The sequence below is a fragment of the Selaginella moellendorffii genome, unplaced genomic scaffold (genome assembly GCF_000143415.4).
Source record: "Selaginella moellendorffii unplaced genomic scaffold, v1.0 SELMOscaffold_57, whole genome shotgun sequence".
In the NCBI taxonomy this organism is placed as follows: domain Eukaryota; kingdom Viridiplantae; phylum Streptophyta; class Lycopodiopsida; order Selaginellales; family Selaginellaceae; genus Selaginella; species Selaginella moellendorffii.
In genome coordinates this window covers 1,236,932-1,259,014 of record NW_003314318.1, presented here as the reverse complement: position 1 = coordinate 1,259,014, position 22,083 = coordinate 1,236,932, and the positions used below count along the sequence as shown (strand labels likewise).

The window sequence follows — 22,083 nt, the reverse complement described above, 5'->3', positions numbered from 1 at the left end:
AGCAGCAACAAAGCGGACTAACACGCTATTGGTGGGCCTCGTTGGTACTGCACGGTAAAAGAAAAAAAAAACGTTCTAACCTAAAACCCTGGAGACCATTTTTTAGGGTTCCTCCGGGCGCTGATGGAGGCTTCGTATCAGCGCTTCCCCACCGTCCGGATTCGCGACCTCAAGGATGATTTCCTCAAGTTCGAGCTGCGCGATACCGACGCCAGCATTGCTAATGCGCTGCGCCGTGTGATCATTGCCGAGGTTCCGACCCTGGCGATCGACCTGGTGGAGATTGAGGCGAACTCGTCGGTCCTCAATGACGAGTTCATCGCGCATCGTCTAGGTTTGATTCCTCTCACCAGCGACAAGGCCATGGAGATGCGCTACTCGCGGGACTGCGACGAATGCGACGGCGATGGAAGGTAATAAGAATGTAACTAAGTCTTTCTCTTCCTTTTTTTTTGCTAGCATCACACATGGCTCTAACCATTTTATTTTATTTGCAGGTGTGACTACTGCTCGATCGAGTTCACGCTGTCCGTGAAATGCACATCCGAGGAAACGCTGGATGTTACCAGCCATGATCTTCAAAGCTCGGATTCACAAGTTGTGCCAGTGGACTCGATTGGACACGACCCGGACATCGAAAACTTCAACCAGAAAAAGTTGGTTGCGATTCTCTTTCCTTTTCATGCTTTTTCACTGACTTTGCTGCTTTGCACCTCAGGGGCATTCTCATTGTAAAACTCCGGAAAGGACAGGAGCTCAAGCTTCGTGCCATTGCCAGGAAAGGCATTGCCAAAGATCATGCCAAATGGTCGCCAGCGGCAACCGTGACGTTTCAGTATGAGCCTGACATCCACATCAATGAGAATCTCATGGAGACGCTGAGCCTGGAGGAGAAAAGAGAATGGGTCGATAGCAGCCCAACCAAAGTCTTTGAGATCAATCCAGAGACACAGCAGGTCAGCCAGTCGAGCTTAGAGTTTGATAAGAAACTAAAGCTCAAAGCTTTGTTCCATAGGTGGAAGTGGTCGACCCAGAGGCATACACTTATGATGACGAAGTGATCAAGAAAGCGGAAGCCATGGGAAAGCCTGGCCTTGTGGAGATCTATGGCAAGGAGGACAGCTTCATCTTCACAGTGGAATCCACCGGAGCGATCAAGGCTGCTCAAATGTTCCTGAATGCCATTGAGATCCTCCGCAGCAAGCTCGATGCGGTCAAGCTCAACTTTGGAAGCGACGAGGCAGACGAGCAGTTTGGAGATCTTGGAGCACACATGCGTGGCGGCTTCTAAAGTTGAGCTCGATAGGTTTGTAAATTTTTTGAGGTAGAGATTTTCTAGTGGTTTACTGGTAGCTAGGAAGTATGGTCCTTTCCTCCAGCTGCTGAGAACGAGTCTGAAGCTTTTTCTCTAGTTCCGGAGCATGTTGCTCTAAGCTTTTTCTCCGAAGTCTCAGCACGAATCTTTTTCTCTAGATCATGTTGGTTGCTTAGCCGAGTAAGACATTACATTTGGTTTTAGACACTAGATTATCGCTACCTGCAACGACGTGGTGGGAGTGAGAATGAGAAAAAAAGAAGAAAAAAGAAGAGCGAAAGCGCTGTCGCTCGAGCTAGTTGTCACATTCACTTTTGCTGTCTGCTACTCGAGCTATACGTAGGAAGCACATTCGGCTGGCCAGTTTTTCCAAGAGTTCTGTTTTGCAGCGTTAATCCGTGCGTCAAGCAGCCTTTCTCCCTCCCACTCTGTAACCCCATTCACCAAAACGCACTCCATACCTCCCCTGTCAAATCCACGAACAAAGCGTCAGCTCTTAGAAGAGCAAATTGCTGCCGTTTTCGCCGCTCAAAGACCAGGAATGGTGTCTCTACTGATTCTCCACATCTCTACCTGGAATCTTGCCGTGGCAAGGACCTTCGATTGTGAGGAAATGCGGTACTTTCTGGTAGCCTTTCACAAGATGTACGATTGATTGAGATATTTTCCTTTAATTTCTTGCTGGAAGAGTCTTGCTTCAACTCAGACAAGATTGCATCCAGGGAGCCTGAGTTTACAGCAGGGAAGTCACGAGAAGTTGAAACTGACCACGCAAAGATCCACAAGCTCCTTTTGACGAGATCTGCCCGATTGTGATGATACTCTAATTATGGTGATGCTGAGGTTGCTGCAAAACTAGCTGCTTACCAAGTTCGCCACCTTGGAATGAAGAGAGAAGGAATTAGAGCAGGTCAATTCATTGAATTGATTTTTGATACAAAAATCTTGGATGCACAAGCAAAACAGAAATGCAATATGAGGGAGAGAGATCAAATATCAGTGGCAAGGCATAAATTTGAAAGGTATGGTAGTTTTCTAATCTATTACATTTGAAAGAGGCTAAATCTTTTTTTAGGCCATTCGATTTGAGTTTTTGGCCAAAAAATATATTGAAAGGTTAATTATATAAGTGTTTTTCTTTCTTTCTTTGCATTCTAAATCTGGAATGTTTTACATCAATCTATATTATCTTGATTTGGAGTATTTATGAATATCATCATCAACACCTTTAATATTTCCAAAATAAATTCACTTACTTATTTTCTCTCACATGGAATAGCATTAATTAGAATTGTTATTCAAACTTGCTATAGCCTCATAAGATTTGAGAATACAAAAGTTAACACTAAATTTAAACAATTTTATTTTTTACTAATAAGATCAACTATAACCAAATTATCATTAATATGAAAGTTATGCAAGAGCTAGATGATTTTACTAAAATACTAAAATCAGCTAAAGAAAAAACTTTGAATGATGTTTAGCATAGTTATAAAAATGAGAAGCTTTGGTGAAGTATATGTCTAGAAAAGTTATTCTAGTTGAAGTTAAATTTATTTTCTCCTCGCTATTAAATCATTTTAAATTGAACAAGGATGAAAAATCTTCAAACTATTGAAGAATGAGAAATTTTCAAAATGTCAATTAAGACTATTAACCACTTCCTAAATGTACTACTTTGCAATACTTTTGCAACCTTTAAGTGATCCTCTTCATATATCTAATATTATATTAAAATCCAAAACTCCAGCCTTACAAGGGATCTCTTTATAACTTAAAACATAAGAAATAATATATCTATTTACTTGGTACTCTAGCTTTCCAGATTTACCAGTAGATAGAGAATCAAATAATAATGTTCAATCTATCCAACAATTTGCCAAATACCCATTTAAAAAATTTTAGATTGTTAAATCTAAAAAACTGTTGATCACCAATAATGTCCTCTCATGTTAGAACATTAGATTGAATTTATTCAACTTTGTAAACACATTAGCTAGGAAATGAGTAAGAAACTATACCTATAATAAATATATAAAACAATTATAAAAAATAATTATAATTAAAAAAGGGTTACAAGTATATTTGAAAGATTCTCAAGGTGTCATACCACTCAGGTAATTTAGATTACCAAAGCTGAAGAATCACTAGCATAACTTCTACAAACTATTTGATAATTTACCCTTGTGATAACTTTTGCACCTTATGAATTTATAATAAACTTAATGACTTATGATTATAGCTTTCAAATAACTTCTTGAAATGTTGATGGTGATTTACACTCTTTTTTAGCTAAGAATATACTTTATTTGGGGTAGAGTCTTCATTCAATTTCAATCCATCCTTTGTTACTAATGTTTCTTTATGTATTATGCAATACACACTAATTAATCCTGGAATATTGTTTCTGAAATGCTAAACAACTCTTATAATAGACCTTTGTATAGTGTTACATTCGTCTATTGTCAAAGTGACAAGTTTGTTCAAGTCCAAATTTAAGCTCTCTACTACTTGAATTATGTCATTGTAGACTAATTTAGTTATACTATCTTCAAGAGGTAACAATTGAATAAACTTTGTGATTGGAACACCTTTTTCTTTGTCTCTGAGATAACTTATATAAAGAATTAGGTGTCGTTCAAATTGATTATTTGTACTCTTGGGCTAGTTCATGTGGTAATTAGTCTATATGACAGTTTATCAAGCTAAAAAAAAGATTTCTTTGCAGCTCTAAAAAAATTCCTCTTTAACAACATCTTTGATTGCAAGAACTTAAAACCTAAAGCTTTGATGTGATAGTGATCAAACTCCTTTGTTTGTCATTTTCAAGTCTTCATTTGTAATCTTTATCCTTCTTTATAGCTACATGATCACTAGAATTATCATGATCTTTCAAACATTCAAATGAATAATAGCAAATCCTACTCCAATAAAGACATTTGTTTTCCTAGCTTAGATACACTAAGCATAAAAAATTCTTAAACCCATTATGTACCCTTATATAAAAGAATTGAGAAAAGAAAAAGTTTAAATCTATTATACCTTTTTCATCAATTTTAGTAAAAGCCTAAGGATAATAAAAATTTCAATTAGTTGAGAATTTTCTAAGTGGTTGTTGCTTCTTTGATTTATGATCTTCTTCCCTTTGTGTTTCCTATATTAGAAGTTAAATGCATGGAAAGAAAAAAAATTGAATATATAATATGCATACCTTCTAGAATTAAATGATAACTCTTGTTGTCCTTCTATTTCTTCTTTGTAAAATTATACCTTAAACAAGACAACTATGGCATGCAATCTAAATTCCAGTCGATTGAGAGAAATATTATTAACACCCACTCATTTAATTTAAAATATTTATTGTTCATTATGACAGAAAAAGAATATTTTGTTCTATTGCTCTTGAAGAACAAGAGCTACCTTCTCATAAAATTTCTTTTGATAATTTCTACTTAGTATTTAAAGGGCATTTTGAAAAAACACCCATTTTTACAAGGTAAAATGGCTCAAAAAGGGCTAGAAGGGTGTCAAAGTTTTTGCCCTAATCAGTGGAGAGAAGAATTGTCAAATGGAAAAATATTATTTTTTTTGTTTTCATATCATTTTTCAATTTCAACTTTATTAGTTTTTAATTTAAAATAAAAATCCTAAATCTGAAAGGCTTCAGTTGCAAAATTGGCAAGTTTCATGACATGTGACCATTTGGGGCCTTAAAATGCATCTTGCAAACTATATGGTGCTTGTGATAGTCATTTGTATTGCTCAAGTCTGCCTTGCAATCGTCAACTTAGCACATTAGATATTGCTATTATTCATTAGCAACTAGAACCAATAAACAATGACATTTGCTACTTCTCATTTCTGGTGGAGTCCAGTGTATGTTTGCTCTAAATCTCTTGTCAATTGGCTTCAATATTTATACCAAGTTGATTGTATGTGGAGCACCCTTCACACTTCCCATACTCACTAAAATGCACTTACTTTTAATGCTTTTGATGTGAAAACGTGGTACTTTCTAGAAATGCCCCTTTTTTTAGAGCTCAAGCTAGAACAAAGACATTGTGTGCCAAAGTGATGAACTTTGGCATTCTTATCTGTGTGCGGCTTGATATGATTGAAAGCTTTTCCTCCAACTAATACCACATTCTAGGAAGTGCCATAGAATTTAGAGCATGTGCTGCTGATGATCATGATGACAAAATATTAAGTGACTACTCCAAAGAAGTACTAGTGAGGAAGAGGTTTCAATTTTGTAAAAGCTTAGCACAAAAAAGATTACCTTGTACTCCTTTTAGGTGGTTTTATTGTGTTTTGAGCACATTGCCACTTTCCATTTCATGACTGGTTCACTAAAATGCATTTTTATTCTTTTTATTTGAAATGTGTTCTTTCTTGAACATCCCTTTTTGTGAACAGTAAATGGATGGGATGGTAAATATATTTTCTGAGCATCTTAAGGACCTAGCAATTGACTCACACTTTTGCAGTTAATTTATTAAAAATAAAATTATATTTTTCACAATAAATAACCAGATGAAAAATTGACACTCAGATTAATAAATGTTTTTATATCAACAAAAGCAGCCTTCTATAAATTGTATCTCTAGAAAATTAATAAATTACTTAACTATTGCTATATTTTTTAAGTTCTACCCCATAATACATTAGTTCTTTTTTGCTTTCAATATTAAAGATAGGTAATCATATTATGTTTAAAATTAATAATTCCTAAAAAAATTCTAATATAGTTCTAAGTGAGTGTCTGCTTGCGGGAATTGAACCTGATTTTTTGTGTAGCTCTAATCCAAAATAAGCTACGCTTACAACATTTTGTTCTTGAAATTTAAAACGTTCCTGGAATTTAGAACGTTTTGTTCCTAAGGCTCGAGCTTGAGGACGAAGCCATTGCCTGCTTCTGCGCCAAAGGGACTAGCCTTCTTCTCTTGCGTGGAGAAGTCGCAGCGGCTTGGAGTTCCTGGGCTCGGTTCTTCATCCCTTCTGCCACAGGACTCTCCACAATCTCCCTCACAGCTCGTTCCACCTCTACCTCCCTTGGCACTATCGCTGGAGTTGCCAAAGACTCGGGATCAACATAAAAAATCTTGCCTCGCCTGTACCTGAATGGCGCGCTCGCCCAGTACTCCTTGACCTTCAACGGCGCGTTCTCCAAATTCTCGGCCACCTCCCAGGACGCCGTTTCCGCTGGCCAATCCCTCCAAAGCACCCTATACTCGCGCTTGTTGCAGGCATTGATCCTCGAGTCGATCACCTTGTCAACTTCCCATTCGGGGAGCCCATTCACGAGAACGCACGCCATTGCTCTACAAACCCTTACACCCTTTTTATAGTTTAGTTCGAATCAAAAGGCATATAAACCATTAAAGGACGCATATCCCCGTGCACATTCCTGGCATATGCCTAAAGGGGACTTCGCGTTTTAAAGAGGGGAAAGCGGTTCCCTTGGCAGTATAGGGTTTGGAAGGGACGATGTCCCCAATGGCTGCCAGTGATCGCGATGAATGCCCCGGGAGCCCATCCAAGGCGCGGCGATTGCTCCAGAAGGCCTACAGTCTGGTGGACTACCACGCGCTCCCCGATTATCTCCGCGACAACGAGTACATCCTCAAGCACTACAGGGTGAATTGGCCGCTCAAGCAGACGATCCTCAGCATGTTCTCCATCCACAACGAGACACTCAACTTCTGGACGTAAGTATCGCGATCCCTTTCCCCCTTTTTCCATCGCTCGATTCCATGATCTTTCGGCCCTTGGGACTGACGGCACCCTTTCCTTGCTCCAGGCACTGCGTGGGATTCCTCCTCTTCGTCTTCCTCACCATCAACGTGATCCTGACGGTGGAAATCCCCACCCTGGTGGCCGAGCTCCTCCACGCACCGACCGCGCGCTGGCCGATCTACACATTCCTGGGCGGTGCCATGTTTTGCCTCTTCTCCAGCAGCGTCGCCCATCTCCTGGGCTGCCACTCGGAGAGGGCCTCGTATTTGCTCCTCCGCCTCGACTACGCAGGGATCGCATCGCTCATCTCCACCTCCTTCTATCCGCCGGTCTACTACTCGTTCATGTGCTCGCCGCTGTGGAGAAACCTCTACCTGGCGGTGATAACGCTTTTGGGCGTTCTCGCCATACTGGTATCGCTGCTCCCGGTGTTCCAGACGGCCGCCTATCGCCCCGTTAGGGCGGCGCTGTTTGTGGCCATGGGCGTGTCGGGCGTGGCGCCGGTGGTCCACAAGATTTTCCTGCATGGCAACCAGCCGGTCATAGTGTTGACCACCGTCTATGAGCTTTTTATGGGGCTGTTCTACGGCATGGGCGCGCTCGTGTACGTGACTAGGGTTCCTGAGAGGTGGAAGCCCGGGAGGTTTGATATCGCCGGCCATAGCCACCAGCTTTTCCACGTGTTGGTGGTGGCCGGGGCGTACACTCACTACCGTGCGGGATTGCTCTATCTCCAGTGGAGGCATTCCAGTGGATGTGGGATGGTGTGATTGGTTGATCGCTCCCAATTCTTCTCTCAGCTCGAGAAGATTTTAGATCGATGGAAAGTTTAGAACAACCATGTTTTCTCATGCTGAGATGCTAGTTTTTAAAAACCATGTCTTCTGAGCATTGTAAGGGCATTTTTGCTAGTATCTAGCAACTTGGCTAGCTGCAAAATGTAGAGATGTTTTGATTATATGGAGAACATGAGCATTCTAAAAGTTGTAAGTACTGAGATGTTGTACTGTGATGAGAGGAAACATTGTTTTCCATGGTTCCAATTTGGACAAGCGAGCTGTGATAGCACGGACACGATTTCCAATATGCGACCCCTTTGACCTTTCCGTTTGATCATTTCCAGGGGGTCTCCTTGCAAATTGTCAAGGCGATCGTGGCCTCGCACGCCGTGCATGATCGTTCGTTACAAGTATGCCATGTTTTGTGGCCCCGGAAACCAGACGTCTCCGCGGGTGTGGTGTATATAAACTCCACACGCAATGCATCGAAACAGCAAAGGCTTTCTCGTTTCCTCGCAGGATCTACCAATTCTCTGGCAGGATCTATCGATTTTCTCGCAGGATCTATCAATCCGGAAGAAACAATGGCGGGATCGAGGCAAAGGCTGATGGGATTCCTCGCGATTCTCCTCCTCTCGTCCTTGATCTCGTCCTCTCTCGCCAGCACCACCACGTCTCCATCTCCGCCACCTAGCAAAGAGGAGGAATGGTCCCGTCCAAGCAAGGACGAGTGGTTCTGGGGTGGAAGACGTCCGGCGACTTGCGATAGGAAGCCCGCGATTTGCTTGGATGGGAGGTACAATCCCGCCGGGCCTACGTGTTGCAACAGGCAGTGCGTGGATATTCTCACCAATAGAAACTACTGTGGGAGCTGCTGGAATAGATGCCCCTGGGGATATTCCTGTTGCAGAGGTCGCTGCGTCAATCTCCTTCGCGACAGTCGCAACTGCGGCAAATGTGGCCGCGTGTGTAAGAACAAGCGCTGCGACTATGGCTTGTGTGGCTACTAGCGGGGAGAATTTACCGAGCTTCTTGGCAGCTAGTTTTACTATCTACTCGTGTTAATAGCAATTCTTTCTCTTACCCCGAGTCTCTGCAAATGCAATGGAAATAAATATTTTGTGCTCTTGTGCCGCGGGGTCTAGGGTTTTGATTCTCCGCGAGGATGCGCTGCGTGCACTGTGGATCGCCCGTGATCGGCACCTTTGTGCAGTACTCGCCGGGCAATCTGCGCCTCCGGAAATGCGTAAGTTCTTGATGATCTGCGGGAAATCGTTCTCGATCGCTTCGTGTTCTTTATCTTGTCTCTGTTTTGTTTTTCAGCCAAAATGTGGATGCGTCGCTGATGAATATGTGGAGTGCGAGCCGATTGTAAGCTTGTCATTCCGATCGATGATCTTCTACTTTCTGCGTTTGATGATGGATCGTGTTTTCCAGATTGTTTTCGTTGATATTGTCTTGCACAAGCCAGAGGCTTACCGGCACTTGTTCTTCAACAGCAACGCTCTAAGTTCGAAAGTAAGTGTTTCGCTCTTTCGATTCTCTCGAGGGGAGCTGATTTTGTCGTTTGAAAGCAGGTCGTAGTGATGGCAGTTCTTCTACTTGTTGTTTTGGAAGCATGTCTCTACGACTATTTTAGCACTGAGAGGGCCGCTGCCATCTCGTATCGATCGGCTAAGGTGATCTAGCAATTTGATCTAGAAGTTGTGCTTTACATTCCGTGACGATGATATAGATGTTGGCCAAAGCAGCAGTGACTTTCAGTAGCTATATCACAGGCATCTGGATCATGCACAGATTCTTCACAAAGAAACGTTCCAGCTCGACGAGTTTAATGGACATCCTTACCGCAATCACTTCTTCAAGCTACTTCAAGCTTTTCATTTTTGCGATGATGGTATGGTATCCTTCCTTTGCATTTGCACGACGAGTATGTCGATTATGTGTTCCTTGCTTCGTGCAGATATGGGACTTCTCCCCGCATATCGCGTTGGTGATTGAGGTGTTGGTACTGATCTCCAATGGAGTCGCTCTGCAAGGTAAGAAATGGAAGACGAAAACTTCTTGTTGGCTGTTGATGAAATGACTACGTTTGATTGTTAGTTGTTTTGAACACTAGCGCGAACATAAGTATGGTCTTAGTAGCAGCATCTGCAGCCCCGACATTTTTCTGGAAGTTGTTCTTATACTACAGTTTGTGGGCAAACCCTCAACCTCAACTTTGACCAATCGGGTTTTCATCACTGCTCTGGCTATGGCGGCTGTGGCTCCCGGAATCATAGTACCCCTTTCGAGCGGTGGGCAATCCAAGCTTCAATATCAGAGTGAATTCTCCTCTGCTGCTCCTTGTGGTGCTGCTGGTGCTTGTTCTCGGAAGCAAAGTGTGTTGCTGACACGCTCAGGTTCTCATGGAACATAAGTTTTGGATCAACCCCCAGTATTCTTGTCTTCCTTGCAGTTCCAAGATTGCTAGTAAAGGCCAATGCAGCAGCTCTATGTGCATCCAGCTTGGTGAAGGAAGACTCTGAGGTTGGTTTCTTGATTTCCAGCCCTTTAGAAGCTGATTTGTTTGATTCCTTGCAAATTCTTAAGGTGGTTCCGGAGCACTCGGTATCTGTGATCTTACTTGCTGGTGGCGTAGGGAAGCGGATGGGGGTATAGTCTGACTCTTTCTACCCTTTTGTGTGAGTTTCTAATCGCGATTGTTATTCTTGCAGGCTGATATGCCAAAACAATATTTGCCTCTTCTAGGACAGCCTATTGCGCTATACAGGTTAGTGCGGAATAACTTGGTCTTCGTTTTGTTGATGCTAGCGCGTTTGCCACAGTTTTTATACATTTGCTAACATGCCTGAAGTTAAGGAGGTTGTGGTGGTTTGTGACCCATCATTCAAGCATCTGTTTGAAGGTAACAAACATTATGCCAGTTTGATCATTTTTTCAAGACGTTTACTTCTCAGAAGCTAGCAAAAACATCAAGATAGTCGTAAAATTTGCTCTACCTGGCAGGGAGAGACAAGATTCTGTTTTCAGCGGGCTCCAGGTGAAATTTGCTTGGGTCTTATCATGTCTGATCGAACTAGTGTTGTCTCGGTTGTTTCAGGCTATCAGTGATGACTCGAAGCTAGCTTGTATCCATGATTCTGCGCGACCTCTTGTCCTTGGGCATGACATACAGAGGGTGTATGCGTTGCTTACTCGTCTTTCAAACACTCAAACTGTTCGCGTGGTTTTCAGGTTTTGAGAGATGCCTGGGTGCATGGAGCTGCCGTTCTTGGAGTACGTGTTAAAGCCACTATCAAAGAGGTACGCAGATCATACTCGTTCTGGATTGATAGTAAATTTGACCACAGGCAGGAAGCGATCACTTCGTCAAAAAGACATTGAACAGACAGAACTTGTGGGAAATGCAAACACCTCAGGTAAAACTCGATGAAACATTCCCTCACTTACTAGCTTTAACTTGCAGGCTATAGAACCATCACTACTTCGTCAGGGATTCGGACTTGTTGAGAGGTGAGCAAGAGCGTACAGTTCTTTTGTTGGCCGTGAAAAGAACTTGGTTTTGATGCAGGGATGGATTGGAGGTCACAGATGATGTTTCCATTGTGGAGTTTTTGAAGCGTCCAGTGTTCATCACAGAGGGCTCTTACTCCAACTTGAAAGTAAGTCACTCCTTTCTTCTCTTTGTGGTTCTTTCAGTAAATGTGATAGTTTTACAGGTAACTACACCAGACGACATGCTGGTCGCAGAGAGGATCCTCCAATCCGCCAACTAAGATGGATCAATCAGTCCATTCAGATTTTAGTTTTCTTCTCGCATCATCGTCACTGGCGTTTGAATCTTCGTGTCCAGCTCGGGCTCCTCGGTTTGTTGCTCCTGTTCTTGCTCTTGCTCGTCCTGCTGCTGCTCCTGCTCGATCTTGTCTTGAATTTGCGGACGTTTGCGTCTAAACTCGCTCCTGAGGTCCGGTCCTATGATCTCGATTCTACTGAGAATTGTGTTCTTGGCAGTCTCTTCGTCCATTCCACCCTCGACCAGCTTAATAAATTCTTCTCCCTGGAAGAAAGAAACTCTTGTCAGCACGATTTCTTCTCCTAGTTGATACTTACGTCCCGCAATGCTTCCATCCTGATTTGGCGCTGGAGTAGAAACGCTCCAAAGACCGCCATCGCTGCCATTCCAATCGGGAGGGCCACCGCCGCCGCGGCAATCGTCCGGAATTTCTCGTCCGAGACTGCGCCAATTTCTACCAATCTTCTCCTTCTCGAGGCCGCCGCTCGCTCCACTCGCGCTGCCGAGCAAGTAATGCCAGATGGAAATGCTGGTGATCGTGCGGAGGAGCGATGGTGTGGATTATAGAGAAGATACGAGAAAGAAGACGGCAATTGGAGTAGCCCCATCTTCATCCTGATATTTTAGGGTTCTTGGTTTGTGGACACTAAGAATTAGGGTTTATGGCGCGGCCAGAGCGCCAGGCGCCTCCGGAGCTCTTCTACAATGAATCCGAGTCGCGAAAATACACGACGTCGTCTCGGATCATCCATATCCAGGTAAATGCGTGGTATTGGGAGCATACACTTAAGCTATTCGTGAATTTTGTGAAGGCAAAGCTGACAGAGAGGGCTATGGAGCTTCTCGCTTTGCCTGATGACAAACCAAAGCTTCTTCTTGACATTGGTATTTTCTCTCCTTGCATTGTTTTCTTCGTATTGATTCTCTTCTTCGAGCAGGTTGTGGATCGGGCTTGAGTGGAGAAAGTTTGAGCGAGAAAGGTCATCACTGGATAGGAATGGACATTTCACAATCGATGCTAGGTGATCTAGGACAAAGAAGAAGGATTTCTTGGTTTTGACATTCTTTTCACTTTTTTTCTTCCAGAAGTTGCTCTAGAACGGGAAGCGGACGGTGATTTACTTCTAGGAGACATAGGACAGGTACTCTCATTTCTTACGATTCTTCTTGACTTTGCGAATGCTTGCAGGGATTAGGACTACGGCCAGGAGTGTTTGATGGAGCGATCAGCATTTCTGCTGTCCAGGTAGAGTCCTCTCTCTCTTTTTCCTTCTTTCTTTCTCTTTTATTCCATGTTGGACCTGATCTTCGCTAGGTGAGCAGTGGCTGTGCAACGCCGATAAGTCGTGCAATGATCCGCGGAAGAGGCTGAAGTAAGCGTTTCGTGTTTCAAACTTTCAAGTAATTCGCGTTGTTTTAGATGTTTCTTTACGGCGCTCTTCCATTGTCTAGCGAGAGGTGCCAGAGCAGTGCTCCAGATCTATCCCGAGAACACTGTGCAGCTTGAGTTGATCACATCCGCAGCTATGCGCTGTGGCTTCTCGGGCGGTCTTGTGGTGGATTATCCTCACAGGTAAGCTCTATAAGTTTCCTTTCAACTTTGAGAAACTTAACGTTCCATGCCTCCAGCTCTCGCGCGAAGAAGTATTTTCTCTGTCTGGTATCTGGGCCTCCCAGCGTACTTCCAAAACCCAAGGGCGAGGACGGAGGAAGCGAAAGTGAAGACAACGAGATTGACGAGGATGATGAAGAAGAAGATGCAAGAACGGTACGCGAAAATACCTTAGACACTAAACTTCAAGTTTCTGTGACACTCAGGTGAAATTCTCCGGGAGGGAAAGACCCGCAAAGAGAAGCAAGCTCGAGAAGAAGAACAAAAAAGGACGCGATTGGATTCTCCGCAAGAAAGAACAACGCCGAAAAGCCGGGCATGAAGTTCCCAGAGACACCAAATACACTGGAAGAAAGCGCAAAGCTCGGTTCTAGCAAAGAAGTTCTAGCAAAAAAAGAAGAAATCACAGTTTCTGGATGGAAGAGTTTTTTTTTTTCGTGCTTCTTCTTTGATGTGGATTCCTCGCCCACTTTGGTTGTGCTTGGAATAGACACAGCAACGTTCTTAAAAAGAGACTGGGAGATTCTTCCAACCGGTCATCTCCTCTTTAAACCAGGCGTATATGGCGATGGGAGAAAATAAGGGTTTTATTTTACTAGGCACGACGCGGAGAGAGCGTTGGAGCTGGGCGGCAATGCAGATTTCGATCCCGCGCTCTCAGATCTGATCTAGGCTAGGGATCTATCTCCGGCGTCTCGCATTCGTGGGAGGGATTTCTTCTTTCTCAGGGATGGAGAGCTTGATCGGGCTTATCAATCGGATCCAGCGAGCTTGCACGGTGCTGGGGGATTATGGGGGGAACAACGCGCTGCCGACGCTCTGGGAATCTTTGCCGTCCGTGGTTGTGGTGGGAGGCCAGGTGAGTGTCTCGCATTTTCTTTAGTGGAGAATGAAAGTTTATTCCGGGATTGTTCCAGAGCTCCGGGAAATCATCGGTGTTGGAGAGCATTGTTGGGCGCGATTTCTTGCCCAGAGGGTCTGGTAAGATTCTTTGGTCTTTTTCTTGGCGCCGGTGATAGCAGCATTTTGTTTGAAGGAATTGTGACCAGGAGGCCGCTAGTGCTACAGTTGCATAGGACAGAGGATGGGCCTGACTACGCGGAGTTTTTGCATCTACCTAAGAAGAAATTCACGGACTTCGGTAAGAAACTTTGGTAACTCCTACTTCTGGCGGACTTAGCTCTTACGCTTTCTATTTGTCTTAGCACTGGTGAGAAAGGAGATTCAAGACGAAACCGATCGGATCACTGGACGTAGCAAACAAATCTCGCCGGTTCCTATTCATCTGAGCATTTACTCTCGAAATGGTTTGTTTCATGGTTGATTGTTTCCACGACGAGTTTAACTTCTTGTGTTTTGTGGCAGTCGTGAATTTGACTATGATAGACCTTCCGGGCTTAACGAAAATTGCTGTTGGTAAGAATTTTCATGACGAATGTTTTAGCTTTTTTCTTTTTCCTTTTGCTTTGCAGACGGGCAGCCTGAAAGCATTGTCGGTGATATTGAAAACATGGTCAGGTCTTATGTTGAAAAGGTTGGTTTCTGGTTATTATTCAACCTTTGCAGTGCTTAACATCTTGTAACTTCAGGAAAATACGATCATTCTGGCCATCTCTCCTGCCAATCAAGATATAGCAACATCAGACGCAATGAAACTTGCACGCGAAGTCGATCCGACGGGTGAGATATATTATTTTCATGGCAATGTTCTAATGGATTAGAACATTGCGTTAGGTGACCGAACGTTTGGAGTTCTCACAAAGTTGGATCTGATGGATAAGGGAACCAATGCTATTGATGCAAGTATCTTTATGTTTACTAAATTCTTCAGTTTAGATTGACTCTGATTTTCTACAGGTGTTGGAGGGTCATTCCTATCGATTGCAACGTCCCTGGATCGGTGTTGTCAATCGATCACAAGCAGACATAAATAAAAGTGTCGACATGATCGTCGCCAGACGAAGGGAACGTGAGTATTTCTCTTCAAGTCCAGATTACAGGCATTTGGCAAGCCGCATGGGCTCTGAATATCTTGGAAGAGTTCTTTCGAAGGTGATTGTGAAACATTTTGTGGCCGCTCTGAAAAATCTCTTTTGCAGCATTTGGAAGCAGTGATAAAGGCACGTATTCCGAGTATTCAATCCCTTATAAACAAAACCATCACCGAACTAGAAGCAGAACTTGACCGACTTGGGAGACCTATTGCATCGGACGCAGGGGTAAGATAAAGGACTAGCTCGCTTCATTATATCTGGAGCTGAAGTACTTGCATTTTTAGGGGCAACTGTATACCGTGTTAGAGCTTTGCAGGGCGTTTGACCATGTTTTCAAGGCGTATTTAGATGGAGGGTAAGTTTTTTATGGGAATGCTTTTAGTTGGCTTTACATTTGATTATCGCGTCAGACGTCCTGGAGGAGATCGAATCTATAACGTGTTTGATCACCAACTACCTGCAGCTGTGAAGAAACTGCCGTTTGACAGACATCTTTCCATTCAAAACGTTCGGAAAGTTATCGCAGAGGCTGATGGCTATCAGCCTCATTTGATTGCTCCAGAGCAAGCGTATCGGCGACTTATTGAAGGTTCGCTTGGTTATTTGAGAGGACCAGCAGAGGCGGCTGTAGATGCTGTAAGTTTTTATTTGTTATAGTTATAAGTTGAGAGCATTTTGTGCATTGTTTTTCAGGTGCATTTTATACTGAAAGAGCTTGTGAGGAAAGCTATAAACGAGACCCAGGTAAAATGCTATGATGTTAATTTTATATGTGCTCACAAGTTTACGCCTTCAGGAACTTAAGCGCTTTCCAACTTTTCAAGCGGAGTTGTCTGCTGCAGCAGTGGAGGCTTTAGAGAGGTTTCGTGAAGACAGTAGGAAATTTTGTCAGTCGCTAGTGGATATGGAGGCCGGCTATCTGACTGTGGAGTACTTCCGTAAACTCCCCCAGGAAGTCGAGAAAGGACATCCGAACAATACAACAGCCGACCGTTATGGGGAAGCTCATTTGCGCCGAATAGGTTCGTAACCAAGCTGAAAACATAACAAATGCTCATCGCTTGCGTTTTCAGGATCCAACGTACTGCAATACGTTCACATGGTCTGCGAAATGCTCAAGAACGCTGTTCCCAAAGCCGTTGTTCACTGTCAAGTTCGCGAAGCCAAGCGCTCGCTGCTCCACAACTTTTACGCACAGATCGGCAAGCGAGAGGTAGATAGGAAACCTTCAGCCTCGAAACTTGTTTATCTCATACAAATTTCCTGTACAAACTCCGCAGGGGAAGCAGCTGGCACAGATGCTGGACGAGGATCCGGGGCTCATGGAACGTCGCTCGGCTTGCGGCAAGAGGCTCGACCTCTATAAAAGCGCGCGGGATGAAATAGACGCAGTCGTCTGGGATAAATGAGGTCATTCTTTAGTTTCTTACTTTCTTCTGTTAACGAATTTGACGTAATACACAATAGCTTTACGAGTAAACAGTGCTCTTCTTTCCAAGCTCGACTGTATTTTACTACAACGATGTTCCAGCGTGAGCGTAGTAGGTTGTATAGCTTTGTTTCGATTCTTACAATCTGCTCGATTTTCCAGGGATACGTATATGCATTACTACGCACTACTTAATATGTGCTGCGTAAAGCCGGAGCGTTTAAACGGGGTTTGCCAGCTGACGAAGATGGACTGGCCCACGTCCACGGGACACGTGACGCCGAGCCGAGTGTAGACACCATGCACACATAGCAGCGCCAAACCCCGGATTATTTCCCTTACTCGAGCTTTAGCTGACACAATTTTTCCAGGGAGGCAGAGAAAATGAGCAGGGTGGGGACGAGATCCGCCGAGGTGCGGGGCAAGCAGGCCATGGATGACGAGAAGCAGCTCAAGAAGCAAAAGACTGGCGGTGGTGGCGACGCCAAGAGCCGGGAGCAAGACGTCAAGAACTTCCACGAGTTTGTGGAGAAGCTCAAGAGCAATGTGTCCGAGGAGGAGGCGAGGGCGATCCTTTCCGAGAACGCCCAGGAGATGGATTCTTCCATCTCCGTTTACGAGCATTGGTATGACGAATGGCTTTCCTTCTTGTGGTTTTTCTTTCTTAACTTTTCTTTTATAAATTGCATTTTAGTGCTGATCAAATGATGTACGGGCCGCTGGAGCCTTGCCCAAGCTGCGGTGGTGCGCTGAAGTTCGCAGTTCACGAGTACACTTGCACTGGCTACATTTCCGAGTGGTCCAAATGTGGCTTTTCTACAAAGAATGTTCCACGCAAGAAAGAGCCGCTCAAGATTCCAAAACAGCTGAAGAATGACTACATAACCAAGGTTCGCTGAAGTTTAAACGTCTTGGGTTTCAAGTGCTAAACCTTGTACAGTGGGAGCAAGAACACGATACCGAAAAGAGGCCTGTGCGGCATACGGAAGATTCGGCAAAGCCTGCTCCCGGAAAACCGTTTTCTGGAATGCATATTTTACTCGCTGGCCGGACTAAACGTCCGCAGGTTTTGTCATTTCTTTTCGTTCAAGGGGCCTTAACGTTTTCTTATATCAGTACAAGTTGCGAGGGGACTTCGAAAAACACGGTGGCAAGGTTGCGCACGCTCTGAAAGAAGGTGACTTTTTGGGCAACAAGTAGACTTCTTTCTCACTTCATTCAATGTATAGGCATAACTTGCTTGGTAGTAGCTGAGAGCGACTTGTCAAGCGGTGTCTACGCGAAGATAGGCGACGCCAGGTTTTGCTATCGCTCTACTTTCAATCTGACTTTCCGGTCTGAGCCTCCAGGTCCAAAAACATTCCTGTCGTCAAGGAATCCTGGCTTCAGGATTGTTTATCAAAGAACGAAGTCTTAGATTTTGCGCCTTACCTCTTCGGCGCTCAAGCTGAGGGCGACAAACGCGCTGCGAAGAAACAACAGGTGGACCAAGGTGTGGCTGCAGATCAAAACGTGGACAGTAGCACCTACTTAACTGATGAAGTAAATCTCTGGTTGCCGTGGTTTACATTCACAAGCCTGTTGTACGCTTTTTGCAGATAAAACTGGCGGGCAAGAAGTATGTTCACAAGGACAGCGAGCTCGACAAAGAAGGAGGGCGTGTGTTTGAACACGAAGGGATTGTCTACAATTGCGCATTCTCTATCTGCGATCAGACAAGTGGCCTCAATCAGTAAGTGCATTTAAGCGGGTTTTGGGATAATGTATGGTGTGTGCTTTCTTTCAGTTGTGCCGCCCAGCAGCTTGTTCAAGTGCCGGATGGCACTCTCTATTTTTACCACAAGAGAGGTCGACTTGCGACTGGCGTGCCTGTGAACGAAAGGATGGACGAGCAGACTGATGTCAACAAAGCTATCCATAATTTTGCTGCATTGTTCAAAGAGATAACTGGAAACGAGTTTGAAGCATGGGAACGAGAGAAGAAGTTCACAAAGAAGCGTTCAAAGTTCTATCCTGTGGACATGGTATGTCGAGAACATTTTGTCGTAAATCATGCAATTCTTCTAGGATGATGTGTGCGACGCGAGGGCAGGAGGACTGCAAGACCAGCAGCTTGGTGTTGTTGCTGTGCATTGCAAACTCGATCCAAAAGTTGCCCGATTTTGCAAGTGCCTATTCAGTCAAGCCGTCTACAGGTTTGTTACGGGTTTAATGCTTCTCGCAGTTTGTTAACTTTCGGTGTTATGAACAGGCATGCAATGTTTGAGATGGGAATCAACTCGCCGGAGCTACCTCTAGGAAGTCTCTCGGAGTTTCACTTCAAGCGATGTAAGCTCGTGTTAACAGAAGGTTATGATTTAACAAATTGGACTGGCAGGCGAGGAGTGCCTCTTGGAGTTTGCAGACTTCTTGCGGAAGGAATCTGACAGCAAGAAACACGAACAAATGTGCCTGGACTTCAGTAACAAGTGGTTTTCGCTGGTTCCTTCAACTCACCCGACCGTCATCAGTGATATTGCTCACCTCACCGAACTGGTACTTCTGCAAATCGAAGATTGATGATGTCTAATATTGTTTCCCAGGGTGCAAGCGTACTGGAATCTCTGAAAGCGATATCAGTGGCATCACATATCATAGGTGATATGACTGGTGACACATTGGACGATCCTTTATCCGATCGCTACGCTAAGCTTAACAGCACCATGACTTGCGTGGACAAAGAAAGTGACGATTATAAGATGGTTCAGAAATACCTGGAGAAAACTTACGAGCCAGTTAAGTATGACGATGTGGTAAGTTGTCTCTTCCGTTAGCACAGCGCGTAACTAAACGTTTTTTTGTTACTTTCTCAGTCTGTCAGCATTGTCATGGAGGAGTTATTCATGGTTGAAAGCAGTGCGGGACCTTCGTTCGAAGAAGTCGACAAGCTGAAAAACAAAGTGCTTCTTTGGTGCGGTACGTGAAAGAGGTTTTTTTTCCCTGCTTTCGTACGTACTGACGGAGGTATTTCTAGGAACAAGGACTTGCAATCTTATCAGCACTTTGGCTCAGGGAATGCAGCCGGCAATCTACAACGCTCCTGTTCCTGGCTACATGGTATTGGAATTGTCCAATTTTGTGCGACTGCCATAACGTTTCATTTGCTTCTCAGTTTGGCAAGGGTCTCTACTGCACCGACGCGTCGTGCAAAGCAGCTAGCTACGCCTTCACTGGAGTGGACCGACCAGAAGGATTTTTGATGCTGGCCGTCGTTGGCCTGGGCGATAATGTGCTCGAGCTTCCAAAACCAGAAGAGGTTAGTAAAGACTCTCAAGCACCCTTCTCATTTTAATTCTATCCCTTCGCAGGACGTTGCCAAGTACGAGCGCGAGAAGGTTGCGATCAAGGCCCTGGGAAAGAAGCTTCCGGATTCATCAGAGTACTTCAAATGGAAAAACAACATCACGGTTCCTTGCGGTGCCTTGAAGTCATCTGGTCGTGACGATTGCACACTCGACTACAACGAGTATGTTGTCTATGATCCAAAGCAGGTAATCTATCCTTTTTCCCTGGTTTTCAAGCAAGACAATGTGGTTTGTTTCCAGGTGAAGTTGCAGTACATAGTCCAAGTTCGCTACGAAGAGAAGTGAAAGAGAGAGGTGCTGACTTTGCTAAGGAGAATCATTTTTCCTGTGGTTGATATTACGTAGATGTAAAGAACACTGATAAGTTATGGTTTCCTCCTCGTCAATGCCACGGCAACGCCAAAACGAGAAAAGGAAAAATTGAAATGTTGAACCCGGCGTGACTCGAACACGCAGCCTTCTGATCTGGAGTCAGACGCGCTACCATTGCGCCACGGATCCTTTCATGTCTCAAAGTCGACAGTTATTTCGAGTTGAAAGTAAAAAATAATCCCGCAAAAATCGTTTCCTGTTCCCGGGAACGCGAGTCAGTTAGGCTTGGGAAATCTCCAAACGACCTCTCTGTGAAAAGCCAAATAGAGAAGAAGGAAAAGCAAGACATCCTGAGGAGAGATGGATCGAGAGTAAGTGAGAGGAGGAGAGATTGATCGATCGAGAGAGAGTGGGAAAGAGGAAGAGGAAGGAGGAGATGGCGAGGCAGCACAGGTCGAGCATGACAAAGCTCTGGTTCTTCCGCGTCATGCTCGCCATCTTCGTGCTGTCCAGCGTCGCGCTCCTCGTCTTCGCAAACTGGCACACGGTCAAGTACATGCTGCGCCCCATCTGGGACACCCCGCCGCGGAGCTTCGCCTTCATCCCGCACTACTACGCCCACAACATGTCGATGCGCGAGCTGTGCGCGCTCCACGGCTGGAAGCTCCGCAAGCGCCCCCGCCGGGTCTTCGACGCCATCATCTTCAACAACGAGCTCGACCTCCTCGAGATCCGCTGGCGCGAGATCGACCCCTACGTGACCAAGTTCCTGCTGCTCGAATCCAATGGCACCTTCACCGGCATCTCCAAGCCGCTGTGGTTCGGCGTCAACCGCAAGCCCGGCGGCCGCTTCGACTTCGCGGAGCCCAAGCTCGTCTACTCCGCCATCCGGACCCCCAGGCTACCGTGCGGCGTGCGGCCCTACGTGAACGAGGCGTACCAGCGCGACCGGATGAACGAGCTCTTTCGCACCGCAGGGATCCGCGCGGGCGATCTCCTGCTCATGTCGGACGTGGACGAGATCCCCAGCAGCCACACCGTGGACCTCCTGCGCAGCTGCGACGGCATACCGCCCGTGACGCACCTCCAGCTCAGGAACTTCCTCTACTCGTTCGAGTTCCCCATGCACAAGGACCGTAGCGACACGGGAAGCTGGCGGTCCACCGCGCACGTCTTCGAGCCGCGCGTCACGCAGTACAGCCACTCGCGGGTCACGGACACGATGCTGGCGGACGCGGGCTGGCACTGCAGCTTCTGCTTCCGCACCGTGGCGGACATCGCGTTCAAGATGCGGGCGTACAGCCACGCCGACCGGGTGACGCGCCCCGACTTTTTGCGCGAGGAGAGGATCCAGGACTTGATTTGCAGCGGGCGGGACCTGTTTGACATGCTGCCCGAGGAGTTTAACTACCGGGACTTGATCGGGAAGATGGGCAGCATACCCAGCAGCTACTCGGCCGTGAATTTGCCGCTCCATTTGCTCCGGAATGTGGAGAGGTTCCGCTACTTGCTGCCGGGCAACTGCGTGAGGCCACGGGTGTGATCGTGAGCTTGGGAGAACTTGCAAGAACGTGCGAGAGTTTGGAGTGACTGCCTGGAAAGAGATTATACTAGAGGATGGAAGAACTTCTTAGAACCATGGCGATCAAAGATTGCTCATGTTCTACGTAAAACATTCATGTGCTGACTTGTATTGACTATTGCTGACTAGGTTTGATCGTTGATTCAAATATATTTTTAAAAGAATTGGTCTTTGGTCGTTGACT

The 22,083-nt window shown here is 45.1% G+C and overlaps 9 protein-coding genes and 1 non-coding gene across 12 annotated transcripts; 8 read left to right on the top strand and 2 right to left on the bottom strand.

Moving 5' to 3' along the window:
* The first annotated feature begins 79 nt into the window (after window positions 1-79).
* LOC9654628 (DNA-directed RNA polymerases II, IV and V subunit 3) lies at window positions 80-1,518 on the top strand. The gene is made up of 4 exons (XM_002983378.2): window positions 80-413; window positions 498-656; window positions 719-956; window positions 1,016-1,518. The coding sequence occupies exons 1-4, from the start codon at window positions 124-126 to the stop codon at window positions 1,289-1,291; spliced, it is 963 nt and encodes a 320-aa protein (XP_002983424.1). The 5' UTR covers window positions 80-123; the 3' UTR covers window positions 1,292-1,518.
* A 5,151-nt stretch (window positions 1,519-6,669) lies between these two features.
* Window positions 6,670-8,913, top strand: LOC9654909 (heptahelical transmembrane protein 4). Its single transcript, XM_002983377.2, has 2 exons — window positions 6,670-7,023; window positions 7,116-8,913. The coding sequence occupies exons 1-2, from the start codon at window positions 6,803-6,805 to the stop codon at window positions 7,819-7,821; spliced, it is 927 nt and encodes a 308-aa protein (XP_002983423.2). The 5' UTR covers window positions 6,670-6,802; the 3' UTR covers window positions 7,822-8,913.
* Window positions 8,914-8,961: 48 nt separating this feature from the next.
* On the top strand, window positions 8,962-10,165 carry LOC9654908 (protein arv1 homolog). The gene is made up of 7 exons (XM_024688197.1): window positions 8,962-9,076; window positions 9,154-9,201; window positions 9,268-9,348; window positions 9,408-9,509; window positions 9,566-9,727; window positions 9,794-9,869; window positions 9,934-10,165. Exons 1-7 carry the CDS (start codon window positions 8,996-8,998, stop codon window positions 10,053-10,055), a joined length of 672 nt encoding a protein of 223 aa, XP_024543965.1. The 5' UTR covers window positions 8,962-8,995; the 3' UTR covers window positions 10,056-10,165.
* LOC9654907 (2-C-methyl-D-erythritol 4-phosphate cytidylyltransferase, chloroplastic) lies at window positions 9,986-11,904 on the top strand. Its single transcript, XM_002983375.2, has 12 exons — window positions 9,986-10,232; window positions 10,289-10,359; window positions 10,423-10,485; window positions 10,548-10,603; window positions 10,659-10,738; window positions 10,791-10,873; window positions 10,934-11,011; window positions 11,068-11,136; window positions 11,184-11,252; window positions 11,300-11,346; window positions 11,405-11,495; window positions 11,553-11,904. The coding sequence occupies exons 1-12, from the start codon at window positions 10,085-10,087 to the stop codon at window positions 11,607-11,609; spliced, it is 912 nt and encodes a 303-aa protein (XP_002983421.2). The 5' UTR covers window positions 9,986-10,084; the 3' UTR covers window positions 11,610-11,904.
* Window positions 11,490-12,239, bottom strand: LOC112351060. The gene is made up of 2 exons (XM_024688198.1): window positions 11,944-12,239; window positions 11,490-11,890 (listed from the first exon to the last, which is right to left on the bottom strand). Exons 1-2 carry the CDS (start codon window positions 12,232-12,234, stop codon window positions 11,636-11,638), a joined length of 546 nt encoding a protein of 181 aa, XP_024543966.1. The 5' UTR covers window positions 12,235-12,239; the 3' UTR covers window positions 11,490-11,635.
* Window positions 12,227-13,749, top strand: LOC9654906 (18S rRNA (guanine-N(7))-methyltransferase RID2). 2 transcript variants are annotated; one of them, XM_024688196.1, is made up of 9 exons: window positions 12,227-12,384; window positions 12,439-12,511; window positions 12,565-12,648; window positions 12,713-12,768; window positions 12,816-12,872; window positions 12,950-12,999; window positions 13,047-13,199; window positions 13,256-13,394; window positions 13,445-13,749. In XM_024688196.1, exons 1-9 carry the CDS (start codon window positions 12,289-12,291, stop codon window positions 13,610-13,612), a joined length of 876 nt encoding a protein of 291 aa, XP_024543964.1. In that variant the 5' UTR covers window positions 12,227-12,288; the 3' UTR covers window positions 13,613-13,749. The 2 variants fall into 2 exon arrangements, with proteins under 2 accessions (XP_024543964.1, XP_024543963.1); XM_024688195.1 differs by having other exon boundaries at window positions 12,227-12,511.
* Window positions 13,750-13,830: 81 nt separating this feature from the next.
* LOC9654905 (dynamin-related protein 1E) lies at window positions 13,831-16,712 on the top strand. Its single transcript, XM_024688194.1, has 16 exons — window positions 13,831-14,097; window positions 14,156-14,219; window positions 14,275-14,379; window positions 14,444-14,545; window positions 14,604-14,654; window positions 14,711-14,772; window positions 14,828-14,918; window positions 14,973-15,037; window positions 15,096-15,290; window positions 15,338-15,457; window positions 15,517-15,587; window positions 15,643-15,868; window positions 15,926-15,976; window positions 16,029-16,254; window positions 16,306-16,445; window positions 16,513-16,712. Exons 1-16 carry the CDS (start codon window positions 13,969-13,971, stop codon window positions 16,639-16,641), a joined length of 1,827 nt encoding a protein of 608 aa, XP_024543962.1. The 5' UTR covers window positions 13,831-13,968; the 3' UTR covers window positions 16,642-16,712.
* A 6-nt stretch (window positions 16,713-16,718) lies between these two features.
* On the top strand, window positions 16,719-20,438 carry LOC9654904 (poly [ADP-ribose] polymerase 3). 2 transcript variants are annotated; one of them, XM_024688193.1, is made up of 18 exons: window positions 16,719-16,764; window positions 16,824-17,287; window positions 17,356-17,551; window positions 17,602-17,727; window positions 17,778-17,838; window positions 17,891-17,960; window positions 18,011-18,203; window positions 18,260-18,393; window positions 18,448-18,685; window positions 18,729-18,856; window positions 18,913-18,989; window positions 19,039-19,196; window positions 19,244-19,435; window positions 19,514-19,616; window positions 19,675-19,757; window positions 19,813-19,956; window positions 20,009-20,191; window positions 20,246-20,438. In XM_024688193.1, the coding sequence occupies exons 2-18, from the start codon at window positions 17,046-17,048 to the stop codon at window positions 20,288-20,290; spliced, it is 2,373 nt and encodes a 790-aa protein (XP_024543961.1). In that variant the 5' UTR covers window positions 16,719-16,764; window positions 16,824-17,045; the 3' UTR covers window positions 20,291-20,438. The 2 variants fall into 2 exon arrangements, with proteins under 2 accessions (XP_024543961.1, XP_002983418.1); XM_002983372.2 differs by having other exon boundaries at window positions 19,244-19,453.
* Window positions 20,435-20,506, bottom strand: TRNAW-CCA. Its single transcript has one exon. It is a non-coding gene; the product is annotated as a tRNA-Trp (tRNA).
* A 247-nt stretch (window positions 20,507-20,753) lies between these two features.
* On the top strand, window positions 20,754-21,860 carry LOC112351084 (beta-1,4-mannosyl-glycoprotein 4-beta-N-acetylglucosaminyltransferase-like). Its single transcript, XM_024688263.1, has one exon. The coding sequence runs from the start codon at window positions 20,754-20,756 to the stop codon at window positions 21,858-21,860; it is 1,107 nt and encodes a 368-aa protein (XP_024544031.1).
* Window positions 21,861-22,083: the final 223 nt, after the last annotated feature.

Excerpts from the sequence above, each read along its gene's own strand:
- LOC9654628 (XM_002983378.2), top strand. The coding sequence starts at position 124 with ATGGAGGCTTCGTATCAGCGCTTCCCCACCGTCCGGATTCGCGACCTC. Across the intron at positions 414-497 it reads GAATGCGACGGCGATGGAAG|GTGTGACTACTGCTCGATCG; the intron begins GTAATAAGAATG and ends TTTTATTTGCAG. Across the intron at positions 957-1,015 it reads TCAATCCAGAGACACAGCAG|GTGGAAGTGGTCGACCCAGA; the intron begins GTCAGCCAGTCG and ends TTTGTTCCATAG.
- LOC9654906 (XM_024688195.1), top strand. The coding sequence starts at position 12,289 with ATGGCGCGGCCAGAGCGCCAGGCGCCTCCGGAGCTCTTCTACAATGAA. Across the intron at positions 12,769-12,815 it reads TTCTAGGAGACATAGGACAG|GGATTAGGACTACGGCCAGG; the intron begins GTACTCTCATTT and ends GAATGCTTGCAG. Across the intron at positions 13,395-13,444 it reads AAGAAGAAGATGCAAGAACG|GTGAAATTCTCCGGGAGGGA; the intron begins GTACGCGAAAAT and ends TGTGACACTCAG.
- LOC112351060 (XM_024688198.1), bottom strand. The coding sequence starts at position 12,234 with ATGGGGCTACTCCAATTGCCGTCTTCTTTCTCGTATCTTCTCTATAAT. Across the intron at positions 11,891-11,943 it reads GGATGGAAGCATTGCGGGAC|GGAGAAGAATTTATTAAGCT; the intron begins GTAAGTATCAAC and ends TCTTTCTTCCAG.
- LOC9654904 (XM_002983372.2), top strand. The coding sequence starts at position 17,046 with ATGAGCAGGGTGGGGACGAGATCCGCCGAGGTGCGGGGCAAGCAGGCC. Across the intron at positions 18,686-18,728 it reads AGTTCTATCCTGTGGACATG|GATGATGTGTGCGACGCGAG; the intron begins GTATGTCGAGAA and ends CAATTCTTCTAG. Across the intron at positions 19,617-19,674 it reads CAAAGTGCTTCTTTGGTGCG|GAACAAGGACTTGCAATCTT; the intron begins GTACGTGAAAGA and ends AGGTATTTCTAG.
- LOC9654905 (XM_024688194.1), top strand. The coding sequence starts at position 13,969 with ATGGAGAGCTTGATCGGGCTTATCAATCGGATCCAGCGAGCTTGCACG. Across the intron at positions 14,220-14,274 it reads TTTCTTGCCCAGAGGGTCTG|GAATTGTGACCAGGAGGCCG; the intron begins GTAAGATTCTTT and ends TTTTGTTTGAAG. Across the intron at positions 15,869-15,925 it reads CAGAGGCGGCTGTAGATGCT|GTGCATTTTATACTGAAAGA; the intron begins GTAAGTTTTTAT and ends ATTGTTTTTCAG.
- LOC9654909 (XM_002983377.2), top strand. The coding sequence starts at position 6,803 with ATGTCCCCAATGGCTGCCAGTGATCGCGATGAATGCCCCGGGAGCCCA. Across the intron at positions 7,024-7,115 it reads GAGACACTCAACTTCTGGAC|GCACTGCGTGGGATTCCTCC; the intron begins GTAAGTATCGCG and ends TCCTTGCTCCAG.
- LOC9654908 (XM_024688197.1), top strand. The coding sequence starts at position 8,996 with ATGCGCTGCGTGCACTGTGGATCGCCCGTGATCGGCACCTTTGTGCAG. Across the intron at positions 9,349-9,407 it reads GCAACGCTCTAAGTTCGAAA|GTCGTAGTGATGGCAGTTCT; the intron begins GTAAGTGTTTCG and ends GTTTGAAAGCAG. Across the intron at positions 9,728-9,793 it reads TTTTCATTTTTGCGATGATG|ATATGGGACTTCTCCCCGCA; the intron begins GTATGGTATCCT and ends TGCTTCGTGCAG.
- LOC112351084 (XM_024688263.1), top strand. The coding sequence starts at position 20,754 with ATGGCGAGGCAGCACAGGTCGAGCATGACAAAGCTCTGGTTCTTCCGC.
- LOC9654907 (XM_002983375.2), top strand. The coding sequence starts at position 10,085 with ATGGCGGCTGTGGCTCCCGGAATCATAGTACCCCTTTCGAGCGGTGGG. Across the intron at positions 11,253-11,299 it reads GGGAAATGCAAACACCTCAG|GCTATAGAACCATCACTACT; the intron begins GTAAAACTCGAT and ends TTTAACTTGCAG. Across the intron at positions 11,496-11,552 it reads GCTCTTACTCCAACTTGAAA|GTAACTACACCAGACGACAT; the intron begins GTAAGTCACTCC and ends ATAGTTTTACAG.